Consider the following 25,516-nt stretch of genomic DNA (forward strand, 5'->3'; position numbering starts at 1 on the left):
GAATGGCTTTAATTTAGCACAGGCTAACCTCAAACTCACTGTGTAGCTGGCCACAACCTACCTCCTGAGAACTAGAACTATAGTCATGTACCACCACCACACCGGGCTGATGCAGTGCTGGGGATCAAACCTCAGGCTCTGTACATGCTAGGCAAGCACTGTACCAGCTGAACTACATCCCTAGACCTGAGCAATCTACTTTTGACCTAAGGCATCCCAGGATAGTAGAGCATCCCCTGGCAATGTCTCAGATGATTCCCTGGTAGAACTGGTCTTTAACCTGAGAGCTACAAAAGACAAGGATACTGCTCAGTCAGCACTTGGTGGTGACTGAGGAAGGTTCTGCTGCTGTTCCTTTGGGATCAGAATACAAAATTGCATGATGCCCACGGTCTGAGCCAGCCCTCTCTGACACCTGCTGGCTCCCCTCTGGTGTCCCAAGTGCAATAACAGAGAGCCAGAAGGGGCAAGCCAGAATAGATGCAGCCTTCTCAGGAGCTAGGGCCCACTGCCACCAATAAGGTGCAGCTGTGTGCTTCAGGAAGTTGAGGGGAGGTATTTGCCTGCCACAAGTTAAGTCCTGAGGTAATTCTGGCTTGCTTGTGCTTTGTTGGAGTACTTTCTATATTGTTTTACACTGCACTTGGATTTTACAATCCCATCAATAATACATATAGGTTTCCATTTGTTCACTGACACCAGCTATTTTCCATAACTCTGACATTTGCCATCCTGCATGGGTGAACTTCTTGTGTGTTTCATTTATGACCCTCAAGGAATCGAGAGAAGGCAGTATAAGAAAAGGTGACCAGTGCATAGTAGGTGCTCATGGACTGTTGCTTCATCACCACCACATCATCATCCCTTCCTCCCTACCTGTCATTCCTCCTTCTCTTCTTCCTTGTTTTCCTCCTCCCCCTCCTCCTCCTCCTCTTACTTCTTCTTCTTCTCCTTCTTCTTCATAACTTTTCTCCCTGTTTTATACTTCTAGGGTTCAACTCTAACCTGAGAATCTTATAAAGGAACTAAAAACAAAACCATGCCAGGAACTTCTGGACTCCTCACCAATACAAGCATCCTTTGGTCTTTTCACGGGAGCTTCATCCCCATTCCCACATGTCCTGAGCCTGGCCTGTCTATCAAACTAAACAGCAACAAAGTTCTTCTCATGTCCTCTAGGAAGCCCTGTCTCACTGGCTGGAAGGATGGCCTATCTACTCCCCACTGCTAGATCAGAGCCACTGCCTTATTTCGTGTCTAAAAGGAGCTCTTTCTGGCTGTCTCCCAGCCTCTCACCACTTTACTATAAATTAGTCATCTGCTCTGCTCTCTGTGTGTGACACAGCACACAACAGCTTGCCTGCCACAGCTTTATCAGTCCCCTAGATCTACGAAGGTATACATATGCAGCTGTCTTCCTGCATGAAGTTAATAGCTCCAAGTACATTTTTTTAAGGTTGCTAACATTGCATCGTGCCTCTGCTTGGTTTATTTTCCATATAGACAAATCCCAGCTTTCCCACATGTAGTCATGGGAATTGGGGTTCCATTAAAGTCCTCCTCAGCAAAATGCCTTTCCTCTAAAATATCTACTCTAAATTGTGAACGAGGCACAAATTCCCCTTCAGAGCCTATTCCATAAAGTGTTTCTTAAACAGCAGTGGCCACTTACGCTTTCAGCAAACATTTATCACACCCCCACAGCATATCAGACAGTGTTCTAGACTCTGGGTACTTAGTACAGAAAATCCAGCAAGTTCTCTTTCCATCCTGTGAATGCTAACTGGGAAGTAAGATCCATCCAAATGAATAAAGAAAGTGAATGTTGTCTGAAGCAAGCAGCAAGAAGGAAGACCATAGAGAGAAGTGAGTCTAACTGGGGATAGGGCAAGGATTTAAGATGTAGTCTCAGGGAAAGCATTCCTGAAAAGTAGCATTTCTGTGAAGATGAGGAGGTGAGGGACTGAAGCTCTCTGGTCTCAGTGAACCCATTGTGTGCCCATCAGGTGGCTCATACTACAAATAAAATGTAATCATTCGCTACCACGAAGTGGTTTACAGAGCACTTGTTTATGATCTGCTCATCCGACCCTGTTACTATTTGGGCTAGGATGTTCCCCCACAGACTCAAGCTTCAGGCGCTTAGCTGGGGAGGTCATATAACATGTGGCTCAGCAAGCAGCAGAGAATGAGTCTAGGCAAGCCTTGAGGGATACACCCATTTCTAGTCACATCCTGAGTTCCTGATTCCTGATCCAGCCTGTGTTAGCTATCCTAACTACTGCCTCAGTTTCCCAGTGCTCCACTCAGCCCCTGGCCTCTATGCTTTGCACACCAGGATGACTTATTGTACCCTCAGATTCTATGGGCCAAAATAAGTGTCTCCTCCTGGAGGCTGCTTCTGTTATGTGTTTTTTTTTCACAATGATGAGTAAAGAAACGCATACACACACACACACTCAATAATAACCTCTAACAGGGATGACATTTTTGTGTGGTTCAGGGGGACATACCATGAAGTCTGATATTCAGGTCAATCTTTTATTGACTTTGTCTTAGTAGCTATCAATGCTCTAAGAACACCTTGTTAGTCTTTTAAGAGACCAAGATCCTGTCTTAGAATTCCATTGCCTCACCCTCTAGCTTACCACTTTCAGTGGCTCACTAAAACTACTGCTGTGCTTGCCTGGCACTCTCCCTTCTCTCCCCCTCCCCCTCTCTCCCTCTCCCTCTCCTCTCTTCTCCTTCCCCCTGCCTCCTCTCATCTCTCTCTCTCTCTCTCTCTCTCTCTCTCTCTCTCTCTCTCTCTCTCTCTCTCTCTCTCTCTCTCCCCAGCCTGAGATTGTTGTTTGTTCTTGCTTTGTTATGAATATGGTTGTTTTCAGACAGTCTTGTTATGTACCTCTAACAATTTCAAACCCATTGTCCCCTGCCTCTGCCTCCCAAGTTCTTGGATTACAACTATGCACCACCTTGAGGGCTTATCTCTAGCCAGCCAACCATGTATATGCTCTACTGGCTTGAAGTTCACAGTCCACTCTATTTATTCCTGTGCCTACTACAATGGCCTTTCCTACTCTGATGGCTCTAGAAAGTTGGTTAAAAATGTGGGCTTCCCAGTGAGACAGACATAAAATCTTAGTGCTACTACTTTTGCTCTGACCTTGAAAATGACCGCACAAATCCTTCTCTGGGGTCCAGTTTTCATCTCAGTAAAAGCAGATGATAAGCAGGCACAGCAGAGTACATCTGTAATCCACAGTGGGTTCATGGGCTTTATAACAAGGCTGTCAAAAAATAAACAAAAATAAAAAAAGCAGGAGAGAACAATTATTTCATATATTTTCTATAAGAGCCAAATTATATATATTCATGTTGAGGGTGTGGCTACCATTAGCATGACTGGTATCTGCATCAATATCTAATAGCTTTCCTGTCCTTTCAGCCAATCTCTACCCCTTCTACCATGGCTAACATAGATGGAGCCAGTCTCCAACGGTGGCCTTCCTTCTAGCTTCAAGAGGGCTGAGTCTATACATTTTCAAACTGGGGTGCTCAGGAGCTACCACTCCTGACCAGTTGGTCCTGTCTTCATTCCTCCAGCCTGAATGATGCCTCTGTCATCCACTCTTCCTTTCCTCTCCCATTCCAAACAGTCTTCTCTGCTACAGAGCCTGAAGCCTGGTCCCTGCAGTAATCACACTTGCAGCTTTAATTTATTTGTGATTGGTATTAATTCTCCAAAGTACAATTGGAATTGTTCATTATTTACTGAACAAACAAGAGAAGAAAATGACGTGTTTTGTGAGGAGTCGTGGTGTGGAATTGTTAAATATCACCATGGTTCGGGAAGATTAATGGTAAAGTGTTCATAGGGGTCATTTATAATATTAAAAATAAAATTATTGGTGTGTCTTTTCAGAGAAAGCAATGAAGATAAATGTCAAATAGGGAAACCTTTGGAAAAAAAAGACCATGTAACAAAATGAAGGAGCTATTGGGGCTGCAAAGGAAAAAGACATTTTTAATTTCTTCAGCGTGCTCAACCGTGAAAATGAAGCATGCTCTGCCTTCTTCTGATGGCCTTCAGGAATCTGTGTGGTTCTTAGGAAAGTCACAGGGAGAAAGAACGTGAACCAAGCCCTCAGTGTCCTTCCAGGTTACCTGGCATCCCTGGTTTCATCCTGATGCCATGTCTCCTGTTGCCAACTTTCTCATCCTCACCTTCAAGCCACTCACCCCGTTGGGGCATCTCCAGCATGTCACCCATGCCCCCTCATGTCTCTTTAGCTCTATATAATCATCAGCCTCACCCAAGCCATCTTGATAACTTGCGTGGTCAGTCCCAGAGGCAGCGAGCCAGCTGGCTCTTCACACTTCCATTCACTCTCCAACTCAATCTCTCCAAATCACTCAGAGTGAACTTCATTAAGACTTACCAGCTGGCCTGGAGAGATGGCTCAGCAGTTACGAATGCTTGCTGTTCTTGCAAAGGACCCAGATTTGTTTCCCAGCTTCCACAACTCTAGTTCCAGGGGCTCCAATGCCTTCTTCTGGCCTTTACCAACACCTACATGCACATGGTACAAATATAGACAAGCAGACACATACAACACACACACACACATTTAGTTTCTTATTTACTTAACTTAAAATTTAATTAAGTTTTAAAAATAACCAGAATTAGTGTTTTGAAGTCAGTTGTTTAGATTCATTATATAAAATACACACCCCTTTTCAGGATTCTTTCTGCCTATGCTTCTCCCTTCTCCTATACACAAACATTTTGACCCTTTGTGACCAACCATTCTCGGCCATTATAGCATTTGCTCTGTTTCTAGACACCCTTCCCACCCTGGCTCCTCAATAGATAGCCATTTCCCTTGGCTGGTTCTCTCTTATCCTTCAATGCCAGTCCCAATATCTCTGTGCCCACTGTATCAAACTAGATTTACAAGCCACCCTTACTTCTGAAAACAGCCCTCTGGTAAACTAAGCACTGAATCAGATGGGAAGAATGGAGGAGAATGAACTTGGAACTTTCCTTTTGGCATAACTGAAAAAGAATGAGAAATTTCTAACAGGACCCCAAACCCTCCTGGCACGCATCTACTTGAACTTGGTGATCACGTTTGTCCTTCCTTGATGTAAAATCATTAATACTTGCAATGTGCCAGGCACTCTATTGGAGGTAACATGAGTAAGCCAAACCCTTCTGCTTGGAAGGAGACACAAGTCTTTTTTCAAGGAGAACTATCAAGTAGATCAAGGAAGTGGCATCTGAGGTAGGAGGAATTGCTCAAATTGAGACAACTCTAGACCGCTAAAACTGGTTGCACAACCACTATTAGAAGCTGAAAAATCTTGATATCTAATATGATGCAAAGAGACATGGACCATAGATGGACCATAGAGTAGAGTGTATTCACATCTTGCAACAGAGACTATAGCAAGATTGGGCCTTGAGGAAGCCAGGTTGAGAAAGCAAAATCAGATCATGAGTTGACTCCAGAGGCAAATAGAGATGAAACTCATCATTGCAGGTGTGATTTTTTTATAACTATTATTTCTGCTGGAAATTGCTTTGAGCTTGATACCATCATTATTTTTACTCTAAGAATCTTGCTCTCTAGAGCCTCAGCTCTACCATGTGATATGAAGAAGGCCCACAGCATCCGTGGGTCTCTAAGACTGGTCCTACCTAATCGACCTCTTCCTGGATCTCTCTGCCTATGTTTCATGACCAATTCTCTAAACCCCATGCCTCTATAGTTAGCTCTCAGTAAAAACCTACATATTTATTGTTCTATAGGCATATGATCTCATCTGACCTTTGCAGAAACCTGTTCATTAGACTGTATTCTTAAGAAAAATCCATGAGTTGAGTTGGTATTCACTCTACTAACAAGCAGAAATGAACTTGGAACCTGGAATCATTTTTCCTACACCTTAACAGATATTATCAACACAAACTGAACAGAATTTGTATTGGGCCTCCTAGAGTCATTACAGAAATGTGGTCTGGGTTCAAAAGGAGTTCCTGGACATGGAGGAACCCAGGACAGTGAAAGCAAGGGTTGGTGAGTCTTGGCCATGGCTTATAATTCCCCTAAAGAGAGAAGAAACTAGAGGTCCATATATCCAATGTGAGAGGTTCTCAGATTTGGGAACACCTAGGTATTATCTCCAATGCTTGTGGAACATGTTATTCCTCTTCTGACAGCTTTCAGTGGTCCATTTGCTATGTGATTCTCATGTCTGTGGAACCAGGAGCCCTGGCCCAGGGAAAGGTCTGGGTTTAGAGGATGTTGGTACTAGGAATCTATAGCCAAGATTAAAGGGACTTCTTCGTGGTCTCACAGACCTAGAGGTAAGCTGAGGCTTCTATCCAGCTCTCCTGCCCTGTAGAACAGTGGCCATAGGCAGCCATCTGTGACTGGGCCTCTACTTTAATGTAGCAACCAAGATGCCAGGTCTTTAATGAGGTTGTCCACACTACAATTTATGAGACCCAAAGCCTTCAGAAGGACTGGTTTCTGCCAGGTTTAATTTACACAGTTCACAAGCTTTCCAACGCCCCCATTAAAGTCAGCAAGAAAGCTGTAGCTGTTGGCCCGGACACACGATTTGACTTCATCCTCACCATGTCGCCATTCCTTTTTGTGTCTCTTGGCTTGTTTACCCCTAAGCACCTGGCTCTCCTAGGCCTGGGAAGTATGAAGTCCCTACCAGGTGGGATCCCAGCCCAGCCCTGAATTCCAGCTCTAGCCCAAGCCTACCCACAAATCCTCTATATTAAAAGATCGTCTTCATATCATCTCCAGTTTGATTTAAGAGTAAGACTCCCTTCTTGCCAACATGGCTCTCAGTTCCCTTCCTGTAATAAATGCCAGTTAGGTAGGAACAAGCAGGTAGAATGTGCTTTTTTTTTTTAATGCCACATAAATTCCCTTAATTAAAAATTAATTACACACCCTAAAATTGGACACTCATCTAACAAAAGAAATTTGAACTAGAATGTTGTGCAGATTTCATAGCATCTAATCTCTAAGACACAGAGGAAGGAGTGGAGCGTGTATGTGTTTTTGCTTCAATACAGTCAGGGAAGAATTCATTCCCAGTGTGTGAACCCAATAAGTCACCCACAGTGTAAAAACAGCGATTCATGGAACTTGACCTGGACCACACATGTCGTTGATGCAAATCTAAACTAATTTTTGCAGCATCCACTGAGAAGATAAATAGACAAACAAATGTGCCATGCTGTTCATAAGAGATGTTCCAAGATGCAAATGACTGATGGCTGGGACAGAAAATGCCAATGTAAGGCCAGCTTGCTGGGTGAGCAGCTTAGCAGAAGGCTTCAAGGGAGAGCCATTGACAATGCTGGGCATTAATCAAGTTGGCACTAATGATAGCAAATCCATCTCATCAACCTGTAGCCATCAGTGCCATTGCTTAGAACCCAATCAGGAGATCGTGGATGGAAAGAGGGTTTGAGATAAGATTTGAGGTCAACGCTCCAGTGTGCAGCAAGACAGCCAAAGCATGGAGAAAAAGGACCCATACAAGATCCCATAGATACTGAGCTTCAGATTCCTCCAGTCCTCCAAGGTCATGCCACTCAACTGTGTGCCTCCAGAAACACCCAGGAGTCTTTGGGTATCTCCTCCTTTGGGTCCAAAGACAGTGACCTGGGTGGCACATGAACACCAAAACTATTTCTCCTGAGGTCATCGGGCACTGCTTCTGGGAGATAGTCTATCATGAGTCATGGGACAAGATGACACCGGAGGACCATCTGACCAAGTTCTGGGATCCTGTCTTTGGTTTACTAGTAAAACACCTCAGTAAGCAACTGGTCACATGTTTTAAAGCAACTGTTTAAAAAGCAACAAGCATTGCTTAGGCTCTTAAATCCCCGGTCTGATTAATCAGGTGGGAATAATAACTGTTCGACTAGGTTTTTATAGGCTTCAGACAAAGAAGGCTTAAGGAAGCACATTGCAGGCTATTAAAATGCTATGCAAAAAGGAGTGACGGGGATTTAATACGCCCAGTGACTCACATTGTCAGTCTGGAAGGAAGTGTTGTTTCAAGGGCTAATAAGTAAATTTCCATAGTGATGACCATTATTAATGAAAGATCCCTGAGCATCAGCTCTCCACAGGTGACTTGCTCTCTTACCTTATGTGACTGGGGAATCTGAGATGTTTCAGTGATGCTTAGAAATTGCCAGCACCTGTAGTATACCTGCAGAGAATACAAGGGCTGCTTTCTCGTGCCCAAGCTCCTCCCCTTCCTCACTGCTCCAGAGACAGACTACAACTACACCAGGGTCTCAGCCCACTCCTCAGGGTAGAACAACACTTGTACAACCACAGAGAAGATGCTGTTTAGGAAATGTGGGTCCTTGTTTAAAACCACTCACCAAGGATATTTTCCTCCTAGGAATTTATGGGCTCCATAAAAAAAGAACTTGAGGAGACAGAGCAGTTGTTTTTGGTTGTGCCTCATTAGTTCTGAGTTTGGGCTGGCAGTAGAGATTGGAGTACCTGGAGTCTATCTAATTGAGTCTCTGGTAAGCATTAAACTCACTCAGTCCAGGGGAGAATCTACCAAGGAATCTAGAAGTCTCCATGAGAAGGGAGATAGCAGAGGAAGCAGGGCTAAAAGATAGCTTCTTCAGGCTGGTGCTGAGCCTGAACTCAGGAAGAGAGCCCAGGAATAAAATTCCATAAATCCTGGGCATCCAAAGGAAAAAAAAACAGCACTCTTTTCCACTCCTGCACCCCTCCTGGTCAAGACTTGCGGGTGAATGGCAAGCATGCCAACCTTCTGTACACTGTTGCCCACCATCAGCATTAGACACACCCATCGTCTGGATGACCTCTTAGACAGAAACAGCACAAACGAGAGAGAACACAATGTGAAATGCATAGATTTCCACCAATCCCTCAGCAAACCAGTGACCACTCTGGAACTTTGTATTCTCAACTGTAAAAGAAATTTAGTAACACCTTCCACTGCTGATATGCAGGGCCAGTTTAATTCCCAGTTATTATGTCTGGTATTACTACCAAACACTGTTGCAGATGAAGAAGACTCTGTACTTCCCTTCAAGTTAGCGATGAAGAGGACAGACAAACAGCTAATAATACTATGAGGCAGAACCTCAACTATGGCACATGCAAGAAGTAATGTGTTCAGAAACCCAAGTGAATGAAATGTTTGGGGAGAGAAAGGGAATTCATGAAAATGGGTGAGGAACAGGGTCCAGTATCCAGAATCTGAGAGATAAAGGCTGGTGGAAGATGGCCGCAAAACAATGACAGTGACCCACACAGTGCTTATTGATCCCACAGGAAACACACTCTGTAAGCATCAGAGAGAGAAAAGAGAAATAGAGACACATTCAGATTTCAGTGAAACTTTAGATACCTGTATACCAAAATACACTATGAACGTATACACTACACATACATATAGAATGTATTCAAGCCCTTACTAAATGACCTCACACTCTTCGTTATGTACTCTTTGGTAAAGGGACAAGAAGGGTAGAGTTCTTGCCTACCATGTCTGACACCATGAGTTGTTTGTTTGTTTGTTTAACCCAGCCCTGAAAAGAAAAAAAAGAACTTAAAAGCTGAGAACACACGAAAACTCCCTTCTCAGAAAAACTCAAAGTAAACAGCTCTTAGCTTAAAATAAAAATTCTGATAATACTCAGGGTGGACCAGGATGCAGAATGAAGGGTGTGCATGTACGAACGCAGCTGGGGAAGAGTGTAAATTGGATTCACTTCTGGAAAGCAATTTGGCAATGTGTATCAAGAGCTTTTAAAATGTTTATACCTTTTGATTCAGTAATTCCACTTCTGGGAATCTATCCTATGAAAATAATCGGAAATGCAGGCAAAGGTTTATGCACAAAGATATTCTTCAAAGTGTTATAAACAGACTAGTCGCCCAAACATTGAATAATGTTTAAATAAATGATGGCCAATATCACACTGGATTGTAGCTACTAAAAAGAATTCGGTAGGGAAATGTTTAAAACCCTTGGAAAAGTTTGTCATTATTTTAAGACCTGTACATGTATGAGGGGACTATGAGCACTTTCTAAATCACAGACAGAAAGAACTCAAGGTAAATTAGCCAAGACAGTTTAAAAGGGAGAGAGGAAGTCTCTGGATTGTGGGATTCTGGATACTCTTTTTGTCTTCTTCCAATTTCAGGCAACAGACTGTATTTTAAATAAAGGAAAGGTGCATGAAGCATTACGAGGAAACCAGTATGCGAAGCACTCACTCGCATGCCCTGAAAGATGCCACAGCGGGTGCACAGTATGCATAAATGGCAGAGCTTAAAATGTCCCGCAAGTTGAGGGAAGCTTTATAAAGCCCTTGAGTTTTCCTATGTTTTCTGTGGCAGACTGGAGTGAGAGCCATCTGTTCTATGACTAAGGATCTCCTAGGATAAAGCCAAGGGAGGATGCTTTGAAAATGAAGTCACCAAGCACATACATACCCAGAGCCTTTCTTATCATTCTAAACGCTCAGCTTCTATGAAGCACATAGCTAGAAATCCAAGGACCAGAGTGCTGGCTTTGGCCCCTCTTCAGATGCGCTGTATCATGGCCAGGGTATAAATGTGTTTCTTCCTGGTCTCCTCCCCCAAACCCCAGCCTTTTTTTTTAAATGAAGCCAGTAGAATTCAATAGCTCCACCCTAATCTCATAATCTAGTCTCTTCTCTAAATGTCTCGAGAGTGGGATAGAATTTTCACCCTTTTCATGCCATTAACACATAGTTTGAGTGTTAAACTTGCCAGCACTTGGACACAGGATAGAAGCTGTATTTAAACCTCTGTCTGAAGGAGGGTGAAGAGGTCGGGTAACGTCACCAGGATCCCCATTTCTTTCCACATAATGTCAGTAAAAATGCAGTCCTAGCTGTCACGAGGTCAGAGCACAGATGCCTGTTGGCCCCCATGTGCCCTGGATTCCTGGGGCTCCACAGTTCTCAGCAGCCCTACAATACTCCTCCAGTCAGTACCTCAGGAGATAACCTCTCCTCTGCTTCGGGACTATGGGAGGAGAGACTGGCTCTTCCCTGAGGCCTGCTATTGAGGATACATTTTTCTCCTAACTTCTTTTTTTTTTTTAAAGATTTATTTATTATTATATGTAAGCACACTGTAGCTATCTTCAGACACACCAGAAGAGGGCATCAGGTCTCATTACAGATGGTTGTGAGCCACCATGTGGTTGCTGGGATTTGAACTCAGGACCTTTGGAAGAACAGTCAGTGCTCTTAACTGCTGAGCTACCTCTCCTGCCTTTCTCCTAACTTCTAATACAACACTGTCAACATACAAAAATAAACATGGTCCTCACGTCAAAGGAGAGTAAGTAAGAGAGATTATTCTGGAGCCAAATACAATGACCAACAACCTAGGAACACAGATATAGCTACCCCTGGGAGCAGTTGCTTTTTTATACACTTAGTAGAGCAAAGAAAATCATAAATCAAGAGACTTTTCAAATCCATTAGTTGAAACATTGGGTCGATAGCTCACAACAAAATGAGGAAATCTCTCTGCTATCAGCCTTGAGTGTTATCAGATGACATTCTTAGACTGTGGACCAATGGAGATGAGGGGTTGTTTGCTTATTCCAAAAGGACTTGCCCAGTAATCACTAAGACATCAGGTCACTCGCAGAGGTAGGCGATAAATTATACTAAGGGGCTAAGGTAGACCAAGATCATTTGGTTCTGGACCTGCAACATTCCAACTGTCCAAATCACTGAGCTTCTAGTCAAAACAAATGTTTAATGTGGGTGAAGCTTTTTCAAACAAACTGGAATTTAAGTTAAAGCATGATGGTGGTCAAGCTCAACACCTTACCTTTCCATGAGAGAGCACTGACTCTCTGATGTGCTTTGGATTTTTTTTTTTTTTTTGATCCTGGGTTTTTATCTGAGAGTGTTTGGAACTGGCATGTGGAAAGGAGGGCAGGGCTCCATTGCACAGTGGAATGCATGGTATGCTTAGGGCCTGAGAACCACTGGAAGAAACTTTGTCCTGTGCTGTCCCAGAGCTTCCTTCCTTCTCCCTCTGAGCAGACCAGGGACCTATGGGCACTCATCCCAGAAGCAATTAAAGCACTGAGATGGCCACCCAAAGCTGCACTGGGCTCCAGCTGGCCAAGGCCTTAGCTGATGAAGCCAGTGATTCCTGCTAGAGCTGGTTTTAGACTGTATATTAATGTCCTGTCCCTCCCATAATGAACTACCAGAAGCTTAATGGCTTCAAACAACACAAATTTATTCTCATACTGCTCCAGAGGGCCAAGGTTTGAAATCACTTTCATTGGCCATGCACAAAACAGTCTGAGAGGGAGACTTTGCTGGAAAGCTTCTAGAAACATGCTGTTGGGCTGGGCTGTCTTCTCTGGAGAACCAATTTCCCTGCCTCTAGTAGGCTCCTGTGGAGCCTTTGTGGTCTTTAGGTCATAATCTTCCCTCCCATTCTGAAACGCATGCTTCTCTTGTTAAGTCTGGGGGAAGGAGGGGTCTCGGGAGACCCAGTTGAGAGAGAGAACACAAGGAGTCAAAATGATGGAGCTTTAAGCAAAGAGTTTATTCTCTAAGGACACAGCGGGGAGGGCAGAGTTCGTCCTTCTAAGGTCCCTTGCGGAAAAGTAGGAAGTAGAGAAGGTCTTGTACTGTCTGGAACTGCATCCAAGTTCAGCCAGTATCATCTAACTAGACTTAACTGAGGAGGGTGTTTGTGAAGTTCCAGCGCTATTCCTGGATGAGGGGTATTTGAAAGAACCAGTTAGCATCAGTTCTGCTTGTAGTCTCAATGCCTTTCAGGCATTGCTCTCTGGAAGAGCCTGTTCCCAGGAGCAGGGGATAGAATGGTCCCCTGCCCCCATGATCTGAGAGCAACCAGTATAGTCCTGTTTCTTGTTGACTCTCGTTTCCCTCTGATAAGGACTTTGGGGATCCCATTGGGGCCCCCTGAATAATCCAGGAGGATCAATCTGCCTAAAAGGTTTAATTACAATAAGCCAAGAAAAGTTCCTCTTTACCACAGAAGGTAACAATCTTCGTCCTATTAGGTTCTAAGGATGGGGGAATCATTATTTCAATCAGTGTGTTCTAGAAATAATCTCTGAACACAGATGCCCACAAAACCCCCTAGAGGCCGAGTCTGAGAAGAGCTGGAAAATGGCCAGCAGCTCAGACAATTTCTTGGAGATGATAAAAACTTGCCTGTGAGTTCTGGAACTCAGTTGAATGGTGCTGAGAGCATGTGCATGCTGGGAAGAAGAAGGTAGTAGGGACATGGGTGAGGTTTGTGAGCTGCACCTGCACAATGTCCCTGAGCACATGAAGAGGAGGAGCAAGAGGAGATGAGACAAAAAAATGATTGAGTCCCATCCTGGGACCTTAAGGAACAGATTAAAGAGCCCAGATTTGATTTCCTGGAAGGACATGAGGCCTGTTCTTTCTAAAGCCAGAAGATAGAGAGCAAGCCAGGCTGGAGGCCAGTATGAGCATGCCAAGTGACCATCTGTTGTGTGGCTTTTCCTGGGCAAATGTGGATGTCTAGTCATCCCAGATACTGGTGACATACATAAGAAATGACTGCCCCTAAGTCTGACTTGATGGATGGGTGAGTTTATCGTGGCTACTTACAGGAGCACAGGTGAATTAAAGGCAGTCGTATGACCAAAATTCCCACCTTAACATGGGTAATGAAACAGGAACCCTGAAGCCCCTGCCTGCCCTGCAGGCAGCAACATTGAAGGGTTTCTGCTCTACAGCCATTGTTGTTGGTGTAACCTTGGAGACAGACCCTATGAATCTTACATTTCTGCTGAGCTTCCTGAATCTTAGGAACCTTTCTGTTCCCTCCAGGAGAGGATATCTGAATTTAGGGAAAATAGTTATACCATAACACCTGCATCTGGTACACAGAGCTTTCTTTCCTTGGACTGACCTGCAGACGGATTGGGGCCACCCCCAGCAACCCTTTCCGTGACATGGGGAGAATAGCCTTGCAGTTGTGTAGACTGCATTTTTCAGCCTTATGTGTTGGCTATGAGACCTTAGGCTACTCACCCAACCTCTCGGAATTCAGTTTCCTTGATTGGAAAATTGAGGTGGACTTCGTTTAAGACCTACATAGATGCCTCTAGAGCTCAGTCTGCTGAGGTAGGAGGAAGAGTTCTAGAAGTAAGCAGAATTGGTATGGCATTGGTTTCCATGCCATAGGGAGCACCCCAGTGAAGAAAGAAAATTATGGAACTCTGGATATTAAAGATCATCTGTCTGGGGATATTATACATTGCAGTCAACTTAATATGGCTTCTCAGACAAAAATGGAGAAACTCATTGGGAGGCAAGGAAGCAAGGAGAAGCTAGGACCCAAGGCCATCAGGAGCACAAAGATGGAACCAGGGCCATCAGAAGCCCAAAGAAGGAAGGATGGCATGGGAAGCCTAGAAAGGCAGCTGCCATAGCGAGGAACTGAAGCTAAGCCCCACGTGGATCACTCCACTGGGACCAGAGCCTCCCACACAGAGCTAAGCATCAGAAAGCACAGGCCAGATCTTTCCTCTCCTCCATATTGGCAAGGGAGATGATGGATGCCAAGCCATCCTGTTCCTTCTCCTTATGGCCTTGATCTCTCAGGCTTGCAGAGACTCAAGTAGCAACAGCCTAGTTAGTTATCATGATGCATCACTGATGAGTCAGGAACTAATAACTGCTAACATGTTATCGTAAGATGCAGTCCTCCATTCCTTCCTGGAAAATGAGGTTCCTCTAAGAGTTTGGGAGTTGGAATTATCTTAGTAATATAGTCAAAATCCATCCTTTCAAAGAGGGGATAGTGGCCAGATAGAGAAGGGACATTGTCATCCCTACCCAATCACAGAGAAGTCAGGTCTGCCTCCCACAGTGATACTAGAATATGATGATCTTCACAGCAGAAAGTGCCTGTACTCTCTGAATTTGCTCAGTAATTGACTCCAGTGCTAGGATCTGGTGTCAGAGCCTGGAAAGATGATACTGGAGCACATAAATCTGGTAGATGCTCAAATTCTAGAGTAAGGTAGAGCTGGGTGGGCCAGGGCCTCCAGCAGGAGGTTCTGCTCCATGGAAATCATGGATTCCAGGATACCAGAATGATCAGAGAATATGGGCCATACCTCAGCCCATTGGTAGAGTCTGAGATCCTGAATAGACTATGAATGTGTTTGAGGGGCTTTGGTGTTTCCTCTGGCCTTGAGTGTGGCCAGATGGAAATGCAGATGTCTTTGTCAAGTCTTTGGATGTAGTGGAGCAGTGTTTCCACAAGACCAGCCAATGCCTTCGACCACCCCAACTAACCAGGAACATGTGTGTCTGTGTGCCCTCTAGGAACATCCCCAGGCTCCAAGATGGCCTTGCAGAGTTCCTTCACTTGTTGGAATGGAACAGTCCTCCAGCTTGGGCAAGCCTGTGACTTTCACCAGGACTGTGCCCAAGGAGAAGATGAGGGCCAGCTGTGCAGTAAGTAGAGTGGGAGTTTCAACCCTACTCAATCCTAACCACCCATGCCCCCTCTAGCCCATCACCCCATGCATGCAAGCCTTGGTGGCCTCCATAACACCCAGTGGCTCTTATGACTACTCTCTTTGCAACACAATTTCTCATATGTAGAGCTAACTATGAGGTCCAGAAACAACACAGTCCTCCAGGTCTGTGGTCACAAATAAGGGGCTAAGAGTACTTGCTGCATGTACAGAAGACTGGGGTTCTGTTCCCAACACCCACACTTACAGCTGGCTTACAACTGCCTGTAACTCCAGTTTCTGGGGATCTGGTGCCCTCTTAGAGCCTCTGTGGGTGCCTGCATATATGTGATACACAAACAGACAAACACACACACACACACACATGTACATTTTAAAAACTTAATACCTTTTAAGTTCTACTGTTGGCATCCTCAAGCCCAGAGGAAATGATCAGGATGAAGTCTAACCCTGTGGTGTGACATCAGAACTCTCTGTGTGAACATTGCCCTCACTTTCCAAGCCCTGGCTCCCTCTTCTTCCCCATCTTCTGGGCACCACAGCTATAGCCATATCAACCCACTTCATGTCTCCCTGGCTTTGCTTGAGTGGTCTCAAGTAAACACACTTTTTTTCTTAAGCCCCAGCTCCTCCTTGAAGATTCTTTTTGACAGTCTATTCCTCCAAGAGCCCTTCTCTCACCATCTCCAAAGAGTACAGTTTGTTCTTTGTCTTCTGTACCCGTCCCACTCAAGGGAATGCACCCACTCATAATCACTTCCAAAACTTGCTATTAGTGACTTTTTTGTGACACAGACCACACACTGTGTAACTCCCTCACTTAAAGTATGCATTCCACTTCATTAATATAGTTACAGGGGTATGCAACCATTACCATGGTTGAATTTTAGAACTTTTTACCATGTCACCTAAAAAATGCTTTGCAATCTATGCATTTTTTTTTTCTGGCAGCCTTCTCCCACTGTCCCTAACCATTGATCTCTGTATAGACAAACCTCTCTGGGAATTGCATATAAGCTAAATCATATAATGTGCAGTGTTTTTTTTTATTAATTTCTTCAATTGTGTTAGTAGTTTTAAGGTTCACCCACAGCATGGCAATTCTTCATTTTTTTATTGCGGAATATTGTTTCATCCTATGAATATACTACAGTTTTCCCATCTATTCATTAATTTGTGGTCATTTGTGTTGTTTTCAGTTTGGCCCTATTGTACATATACTGCTATGAATATTCACACCTCAGTTCATGCACAGATGAGGGCTTATTTCTCTCAGGATATGCCTAGGACAGAATTCCTGGTTCATACAGCAACTCCACATGTTACGTACTGAGCAAGTATCAGAGTTTCTTTGAAAGTAGCTAAACCATTTTACATGCCCACCAGTAATATGCAAATGTTCTGGTTTCTCTTTGCAAGGGCTTGATATTATCACTTTTTTTTTTTTCATTTTAACCATCCTAGCAGATATGTGTCAATTATGAGTGACGGAGCTGGTTTCCAGGTCTCACTTCCTGTCTGTGGGCAGATGAGTCTGGTATTCTTTTCAGTGCCAGAGTCTCTCTTGATTCTTGGCATGGGATGAGTGCTCACTGACTAGTGGCTAAAATAAATGGCTGAGTTGGGAAACTTGAGAACCATAAAGAAAAACAAGTTGCTGTGGCCACACTGGTATGTGGGCAGTGCCAGGCTCCCCACCAATGACTACTCCACTTGAAAGGGTTTTTGCCAGAGAAACCACAAACACTTACAGAGCACCTGTGGTGAGCTAAAAAAATGTGATAAATCCTAGGCCACAGGCAAATTATGAGGATTTAAGATGCAGAGCAGCAAAAGCCCAAGGCAGGTTTAAAGAGTTAAGCAGTGTATGGCCCCTTAAAAGTTGGTGAAGGGGGAGGTGGTTGTGCCCGGGATATGGTGGGACCCAGACCAATGGCTCAAACACACAGAACACAGACACCACTGACCTCTGAGGGATTTTGCTAAATACCTTCAAAAACTGAAAAATGCCCCCCCCCAAGTCATCTGGACTAAAAAGAAATTAAAAGAGGTTTATGTAAATCCATTGAAGTGAAGCAATAGATACCTGTTTTTCAATTTCAAAAAAAAAAAATCTTATTTTCATAGACAGATGTCAAGTGAGGTATCCAATGATAATGGAGTTATGGTAGATTTTGATCGTTCGAGACAGGATTTTGGTATCCTAGGCTGCTCCCCAGGTTGCTGTGTAGCCAAGTCCTGAACTACAATGAGCAGTTTTATGGGAACCCAGGACTTCATGTATGTTAATCAAGCACTCTGCCAAGTGAGCTACATCCCCAGCCCCTGTGGCATGTTTTCATATAAGACTCCATGAAGAATTTCAGGGTGGAACTTTGGTTGCCCCCCACATTCTTTGTTCCCAGTTCCCAGCATTCTCACAGCAAAACCTAGCCCTGCCTCCCCACAGTGGCCCAGGCAGCAGTCTATATGCAGACAGGTAGTTATTTGTGCCTGCGGCATTTCCAGCAATGATGCAAAGCTCTGTAATTCTGCAAGTGCCTTTAAAAGTTTTTTTGAGACTCACTTCCCAGCTGGGACATAGGTTAGGCAGGCCATGCCCTGATTTTCAATGGGGAAGATGAAGGTCAGGAAAGGTAATGGATTTGTTCAGGGTCACACAGCATGTCAGGAACAGAGCTGTGATTAGAGCCCAGAGACCTCAGGATCCAGCCTATTACCATGGCTTGGGGCATCTCCCACTTCTCCATGGCTTGTCATCGCAGATTTCTGGAAGCAGCCCTCAGCTTCAGGACAGCCAGGCTTGGGTACCAAGGTCAGGAGCACTGGGCCCAGTGGCCTTTTCAGCCATGTTTGAAAAGCTGCTCCAACCAGCTGTCAGAGGGACAGCTCTACCCTGGAGAACACCCACATGTACTGCAGAAACCAGAAACCGGACGCTAGGAAGGAAGGCTTAATTCAGAGAATTAGTCCAATTTTTTCCACCAGCTCTTGGCAAAAATCTTAGCAGATAGCCTTACTCTTGCTCATGGCCCTATTCCTTCTGGCACTTCTGCAGTTTTCCCTGTAACACTGTTGATACTGGAAGCCATCACCATGATAGTAACAGCAGCTGACAGGAGCAGATGCTCTGCGCCAGGTACTCTCTCCCAAGACGAACCCATTTCGTGGTCACAGAGAGCAGGAAGCTAAAGCAATCATCCAGATTGAGCATCGGCTCAACCTCAGTCTGACTACAGAGCCCACCTTGTGTTCTGGCACACAGCAGGCCACACCCACCTGTTGTTGCACGAGCAGCTTAGGCTGTGGTGAGCACAGGACCTTGCTTGCTAGAGACTCTCCTTGAACAAAGGAGGAGGCTGTGAAGAACCACACACGCCCTGGGTTCTACCACCACCTTTCTGTGATGAGAGAGTTTTCAAGTTTTCCTATCTGGGATGCAATCCCTGTCCACGCTCCTGCTTTTCAGATTAAAAACATCACCAAGACCAAGGGAGGCCTCCCAGGTGTATACCCAGTGGAGAGTGTCTGTCAATACCCCAGCCTCAACAACATATGCCCCCCTAGAAAGGCCCTCCATTCCCTTCACCAACTCACTAGCCATGCAGGTAGATTACTTCCCCTCCCCCTCCAGGGACCCAACAATCTCGGCTGTTTTGTGGCGTGTGCTCCCTTCCAGGCAAAACCAGTTGCTTTTAAAAAAAAGTTTATTTCTTTATTGTAAAATAAAATATTTTGGTTGTAAAATACTGGGAAGATCCAGAAAAATGCACAGGAAAATAATACTATTGCCCATAACCCTCTCTCCCGGACATTCTGAGATAACCATAATATTTTGATGTATTTCTTCTAACATTTCTCCCATGACTCCATATTTTCGAGAAAATGTATAACACGTATTTATCAAAAATGTTAACAGAGTTGTCACAAGGGAAGGGAAAGAAGTGTCATTTGGCCTGCCGTTTACACTTGGCAGCTTCCGCAGCTGTGGCTGGGGTCACGTCCCTGTGACTCTACCCATTTGTCTCTCTTAGAGTGGAATCAGGTGTCATAATTGCCAAATGTGGTGGGATTGATTGACCCCCTCTCCCCCGGCACAACTCCATTTGCCATCTAGCCGATGAGAAACCTGGCCACAGCCCAAGAAGGGGGACTCTGTGAGAGCAGCCCCTCTCGGATGTGAGGTAGCCAGGGATTCATTCCCTGGAGAGCTAGCTGAAAGACAGATTCTAACCAGCAGGCTGGGGGGAACCCAGGGAATCCATGCTTCTAACTTCACAGGCCACAGGGGGGTACCTGGTCCCCGGAGCCCATTTTCAGTGACAGGAAGTTAAAGAGCAGACCCGTTTCCTTTCCTTTTAGGCATAATAGTAATGTCCTGTCTCACTGGGCCAAGTGAGAAGAGCTGCCAATCAAAGACTGAGTGCTAATAGACTCAGCCTTATGGGCCAGCTTTATGCTCAGCCACTAGCCCCAGCAATGATTTCCCGGCTTCAGCCAACTCCATCCGGGGTGTTTGTTTCGACACGCACCCATGCCAGCTCCTTCCAGAGTATCTTCTTACAGAGCTCACTGCCATGATGCGCTTTAAAAGATGGGCATCCTCTGGGCTCCCCTTCCTCCCTTCAAGGTTTAACTGTCACATAAACATGCCATTGACCTGCGTTGCTTGCCTGCCTGTCTTCTTTCCCTTTATCCAGACAAAAAGAAATAGGACTTCCCTCAAGCAGCTCTGGGAGGCCCTTCCTGAAAGATAGGAAGGACCTGTCCCTACCTCACACTCCAGGGTGCTGCTGGCTCCTATATCGTGGGTGTAAGTGGCCATGGATCATACCATTGCCAACCTTCTTCCTTTATCTTATCCTAAAACCAACCCTATCAAATAGAAACTGACTCTAGAGAAGTAATGAGGAGTCTAAGAAAGGAAGTGACTCATCTACTGACCTACGGGAGGCCAGCAGAAAGGAAAGGTGGGGTCTAGAGCCCTTAGGTTGCAGCCAGCTGTGGTGCTGGTACTTGAAAGGGTTGGGGGCGGGGTATTCCAAGCCCTTGCTCTGCCCTGACTCTTCCCACAGCCTTGGCTTTTAAAGCATGCCAATGAAGCATCTTCCTAGAAGGTCACTTCTATACGCCAGTTGGTTTCTGTGCAAGGGATATGGGATCCCTTGAGGGTGGAAGTGAAAAATAAAACAGAAAGATCTCCTTAGCTTTTGGATTTTTAATCAGAAAAACACGCAGGGCTTGGGGGGAAATGATTTCTTCAGGGGGGTATAAATGGGAAGAGATGCTTAGAGTCAGTGACAGCCTGTTTTAATTTATAATTCTTCCTCTGTGTGAAATGCACAGAGAATGGGGGGGGGAGGGAAATGAGTAATAATTCACTACTGTGCTATCACAACCAGGGAAGCACAAGAGCCCTCATCCTCCACCACTTCCAAGAAGGCTGAGACACAGGAAGGACATGCAGAGCGGTGGGTCTCTTAGAGAGCTACTCTCCCACGTGGAGACAGAAAGCTGCTGCTTCCTCATAGCTAGGCTTGGAGCTGCTGCGGACAGCTATAGAAAAAGCCTAGCCGAAAATGCCTCACCAGCTCTCCTGGCTGAGAACCCGCCTAGAGCAGGAAGCTGGAGGAAGTGGGTTCTCTTTCCTCCCCTTTCTAGGGACACCCAGGAAATGCAGAACATAGAAAGCTGATATAACAGAAAGGGTCGTAACCACCCTTGCTGCTGAATCTTTAGGTGATATAGAGACCATTGTAACCCGGATTGTTTAAGCAGGATTGCCCAGGTGATATTAAACCTGTCCAGTAGGCACTGAGGTGTGTGGGGTCTCAGCTCCCCAAGGATCCAGGCTGGCTGAAGCCCACTAGGGAACAAGAGATCCCTAATACAGCAAATGAAGGGAGACTGAAGAGTCTCAGACTAAAGCCAATATGAGACACACCCAACTTCCACTTATCTAACAAATTGCTCAGAACTCAGCACATGGCTTCACGTCTCTGCCAGCCAAATGGGGCCAGTAGAAAAATGTGAACAATATATGTCTATGCAGACAGGGATGATGTGAGAGACTCAAACCAACCACCCCCAGTTAGAACTCCCTCTACCACTACCACACAATGACTTGTCAACCATTACAGATGTGTGCCCTCTAGCTAATACACTGTCCTCTCTTCAACCATGTTCTTAGTGGACCAGAAGAATTAAGAGCACAGAACTGAGGCAATATGGGTTCTAGTCCCAGAGGGATGACTGTTGGCTGTTTGAATTTGTTTAGCATTTCTGAGCCATTTTGTTACATACAAGACTGAGCTATGAATTTATTATTACCATTTCACTTTAAATGAAGCATCATAGAGTCATTAACCAACACACACACACAGTGGTGGGGGAGGTCAATCTTCTCACTCGGTGACCACCATTGATGAGAATAATGTGGTCATCCCTGGCTAATTTTCCTTGCTGTTGGCATGTTTTGCTTTAGTATACTGGTAATGATGATGCCCTGTGATCTCTCCACAGGTAAACTTCCTGCTGGTTTTTATTGTAACTTCGAAAATGGCTTCTGTGGCTGGACCCAAAGTCCGCTCTCACCCCATATGCCCCGGTGGCACGTAAGGACCCTAAAGGAACCCCGTTACCAGGGCCACCAAGGTACTGCCTCTCTTCCCTTCTCCCCGATGTCTACCCTAGTGTCTAAGTAGACTGAGAAGAGGCATAGGACCCCAACCCAGCACAACCAGAATCTCCTCCTGTGCAATATTCTGCTCAAAGTTTACCTGGGGTGCTCACACCCAGTCTCCTCTTCATCCCTTCTTGAGCTCTAGAATTATTGAACATGTCAAATCTCAGGATCACTTTAGTTATTAAGCCGTGGAGCTTTGATGAGGGAGTAGCTGAAAACCAGCATCAACTTTCAGGCCAAGTGAAACTGTGGAAAGACAAGAAATTAGTCTCGCCAGAAAGCACATGGGCCCCAGGATGACCTGGGCCCTGGAACATAGTGAAGAGAGGGAAGGTCATGAGACTATTGGAGGGCAAGGGCTGCCATGACTACCCATGGGGTGGGTCAGGAGAGTCCAGCCCGTTTCTAGCTGCTCCCGGATTGAAGCGAATAACCTTGAGCATGGAGTAGCCAGATGCATGGTTCTGGGACCTCTTAGGCAGTTTGGAATGAAGGACTTAGCATGAGCCAGGGTTTGGTAACAATCACGAGTGGGCTTCCTTATCACTGTAGACAAGAAACAAGCCTCCTCAAAGATGTTCCCCAGGCTAGAGCAGAAGTCTGCATGATTCGTGAACTACACCCCTCAGTGCATAGGGATCATACATTTGTAACTCTCTCTCCCCCCAGGCCAGGCCCTGTTGCTCAGCACCACTGACGTCCCCACTTCTGAAAGTGCAACAGTGACCAGTGCTACATTCCCTGCACCAATGAAGAACTCTCCTTGTGAGGCAAGTGTCCGGATTCCTCTAAATCTCTGACTCCTCCTCCCACCCCTGGGTCATTTCCAGATAAATCAAATCAGATTAAGAAAGTAGCTGGGCCAGCTGGACTGGTCGTGTTGCTGTGGGAAGACAGGAGAACTCTTTCTGCTATGTCTTGGGGACATCGTATCCACCTGCGTGGTGATGCTCCATCAGCAGCAGTCTTACCTTAAATACCGATATTTAGCTGTACCAAACATTTTGCAGTAGAACCTCAATTTAAGCAAACTCAAAAATATGCTTCTTATAATAAATATAATAGAGAAGAGTGATGGCACTTCTAAGTCTTTCTTTAAAATCTTTTTTTTTCTCTAAAATATCAAGCTCTTATAATACATTTTGAACACTGGAAAGCATCAAAAAAATGTATTTACATAATCTCACTAAGACATAAGTAGCATTCAATAAGGTACATCAAAGCCACTAGTCAAGTGATACCTGCAGCTGTTGTCTCTTGAGTGTAAGGCCTTGAGGTCTGATGACATGTTCTTTGACATTTGGATCATATTCTCCCAGGACCAAGAAATACAGGTAAGATTCCTCCGTACAAGCAATAGTAGAGTGTACTCTTGATCAGTGACCTGGATCTGAGATGGGTTGTTCCATTCTGACTGACTGTACCATTTGTCTGGACAACTAATGGACCTCTTGGGGGTCCATTACCGGAGGTTTCCTTACCCGGAGAGTGGAGATACCCCTAGCCCATAGAGTTGAGGACTGAACAGGTTATCACTTGTCAAAGGCTTAGGAGATCAGGGGAACAAAGTGGATGCTGTCATAATCTTTTGCAGCAGTGCCTGGAAACCGGTATAAACAGAGAGAGCATGGGCTAAAAAGAAGAGGGGTTCTGCTAGGTATCAGATTCATAGGTCAGGCCACACCTGGAAGAGTTTGCACACCCAGTGGCTCCTACACCAATAGAAAGCCATCCCGAAGTTTAGATTCAGCCAGCCATGAGCCCTCTAAGTAATTTGTTTCAAGTTTTAGACATTCTAAAGCTAACCATGTTTGCATCTTCTCTTTCAGCTAGTAGAAATCCCAGGTAGGAAGGCATTAGCTGGCAGAAGTATACAACACTCCCCTTGCTAAAGAACCAAATTCTAACCCTCCACGATTCTTGTGAAATAAAAACTCAACCATAAAACAAATAATAAAAAATGCATACAAATGATTATTTTGATCAAACGAATGGTTAAGTTAAAGCAGAGATGTCCCCTTAGTAAGCAAATGTGTCCATAGATACCCAACTCTACAACTATGCCTTTGACCTATCTTTCTTACCCTCTATCTGTCTGTCTCATCTTATCAAGCCTTGTATATCTTTGAGCCACCTTAACTTCTTTTTGGAAGAAGTCTGGGCAGAAATAAATAGATTCATTAAAATAACTTGTATTTGAGAAGCCCTGGTGTCTGGTGCAGATGGTGGAACTACACCGTCATTGGTGAGCTGCCTCAGAGCAGGTATGTAAAAGAGAAGGCTTTCCTTGTGAGGAAACCTGAATGAAGACAGATGGTTGGCCCACCTGAGAGGACAGGAGGCTCCTAAGGAGCATTTGGTCTTTAAATTTATTCTTTTCTGGACTGAATATAAGCCTAATTTCAGAGGAAGAAATGTCAAAGCACAGCGATATTTTCCTAATATTCTGTCACTTCTCTGATAACCTTTGAGTTGATCAATAGCTGACACAGGTGTTTTCCTTGGCTTTCTTTTTCCTCTGTTGGTTTTGCTCTAGGCTGTTTCTGTTATTTCCTGCCCTTTTCCAGAACTTGGCTGAGCAGGCACATTGGAAAGAAAGGGGGGGTTCATACACACACACACACACACACACACACACACACACACAATTACATCACTCATGTTTGAATATGTTTATACTACAATGAATTTCGCCATCAGTATTTCAGACCATAGATATCTAAGGTTGATCGGCTCTCAAAGTTAAGAACAATGTATTGTTGTTGATGTTGTCACTGTCGTCGTCATCATCATCGTCATCATCCTGGGGACAGGGGGGACAAAAGGTAATTAAATAACCAAAATAGAAATGTGTGTGTACAGGTGTTATAAACCTGTCCCTCACTGTCCAAATCCTCCATGCAGATGGTAGGAAGTGGGTTTCTTTCTTTCAGGATAACTAAGCCTCAATAGCAGGGACACCAGTGACTGTTACACTGATGTACAAGGCCATGAGGTGACTCAGGTCTCAGTCTTTGAACCTCACGATTCCTAGAAAGGCTTCCCTAGAGTAAGAGGGCTAGATACAGAGAGATGAGTGCTAGATAGAGGTATGAAGGGTGCCCCTGATGAGGGACAGACCCATAGGGATGGATGCTTAGATAGAGGTATGAAGGGTGCCCCTGATGAGGGGCAGACCCATAGGGATGGATGCTTAGATAGAGGTATGAAGGGTGCCCCTGATGAGGGCAGACCCAT

General features: G+C 44.9%; 1 protein-coding gene across 5 annotated transcripts in view; it reads left to right on the forward strand.

Moving 5' to 3' along the window:
* The window catches only part of Alk (ALK receptor tyrosine kinase), a 722,886-nt gene that overhangs the window by 576,680 nt on the left and 120,690 nt on the right, over positions 1-25,516 (forward strand). For all 5 annotated transcript variants that reach the window (XM_031357606.1, XM_031357604.1, XM_031357607.1 and 2 more), the window contains 3 exons: positions 15,440-15,571; positions 22,117-22,248; positions 22,949-23,049. In XM_031357606.1, the coding sequence (XP_031213466.1) occupies positions 15,440-15,571; positions 22,117-22,248; positions 22,949-23,049 (365 nt within the window). The remainder of the gene's footprint in view (positions 1-15,439; positions 15,572-22,116; positions 22,249-22,948; positions 23,050-25,516) is intronic.

Source organism: Mastomys coucha, unplaced genomic scaffold (genome assembly GCF_008632895.1).
Source record: "Mastomys coucha isolate ucsf_1 unplaced genomic scaffold, UCSF_Mcou_1 pScaffold6, whole genome shotgun sequence".
Classification (NCBI taxonomy): Eukaryota; Metazoa; Chordata; class Mammalia; order Rodentia; family Muridae; genus Mastomys; species Mastomys coucha.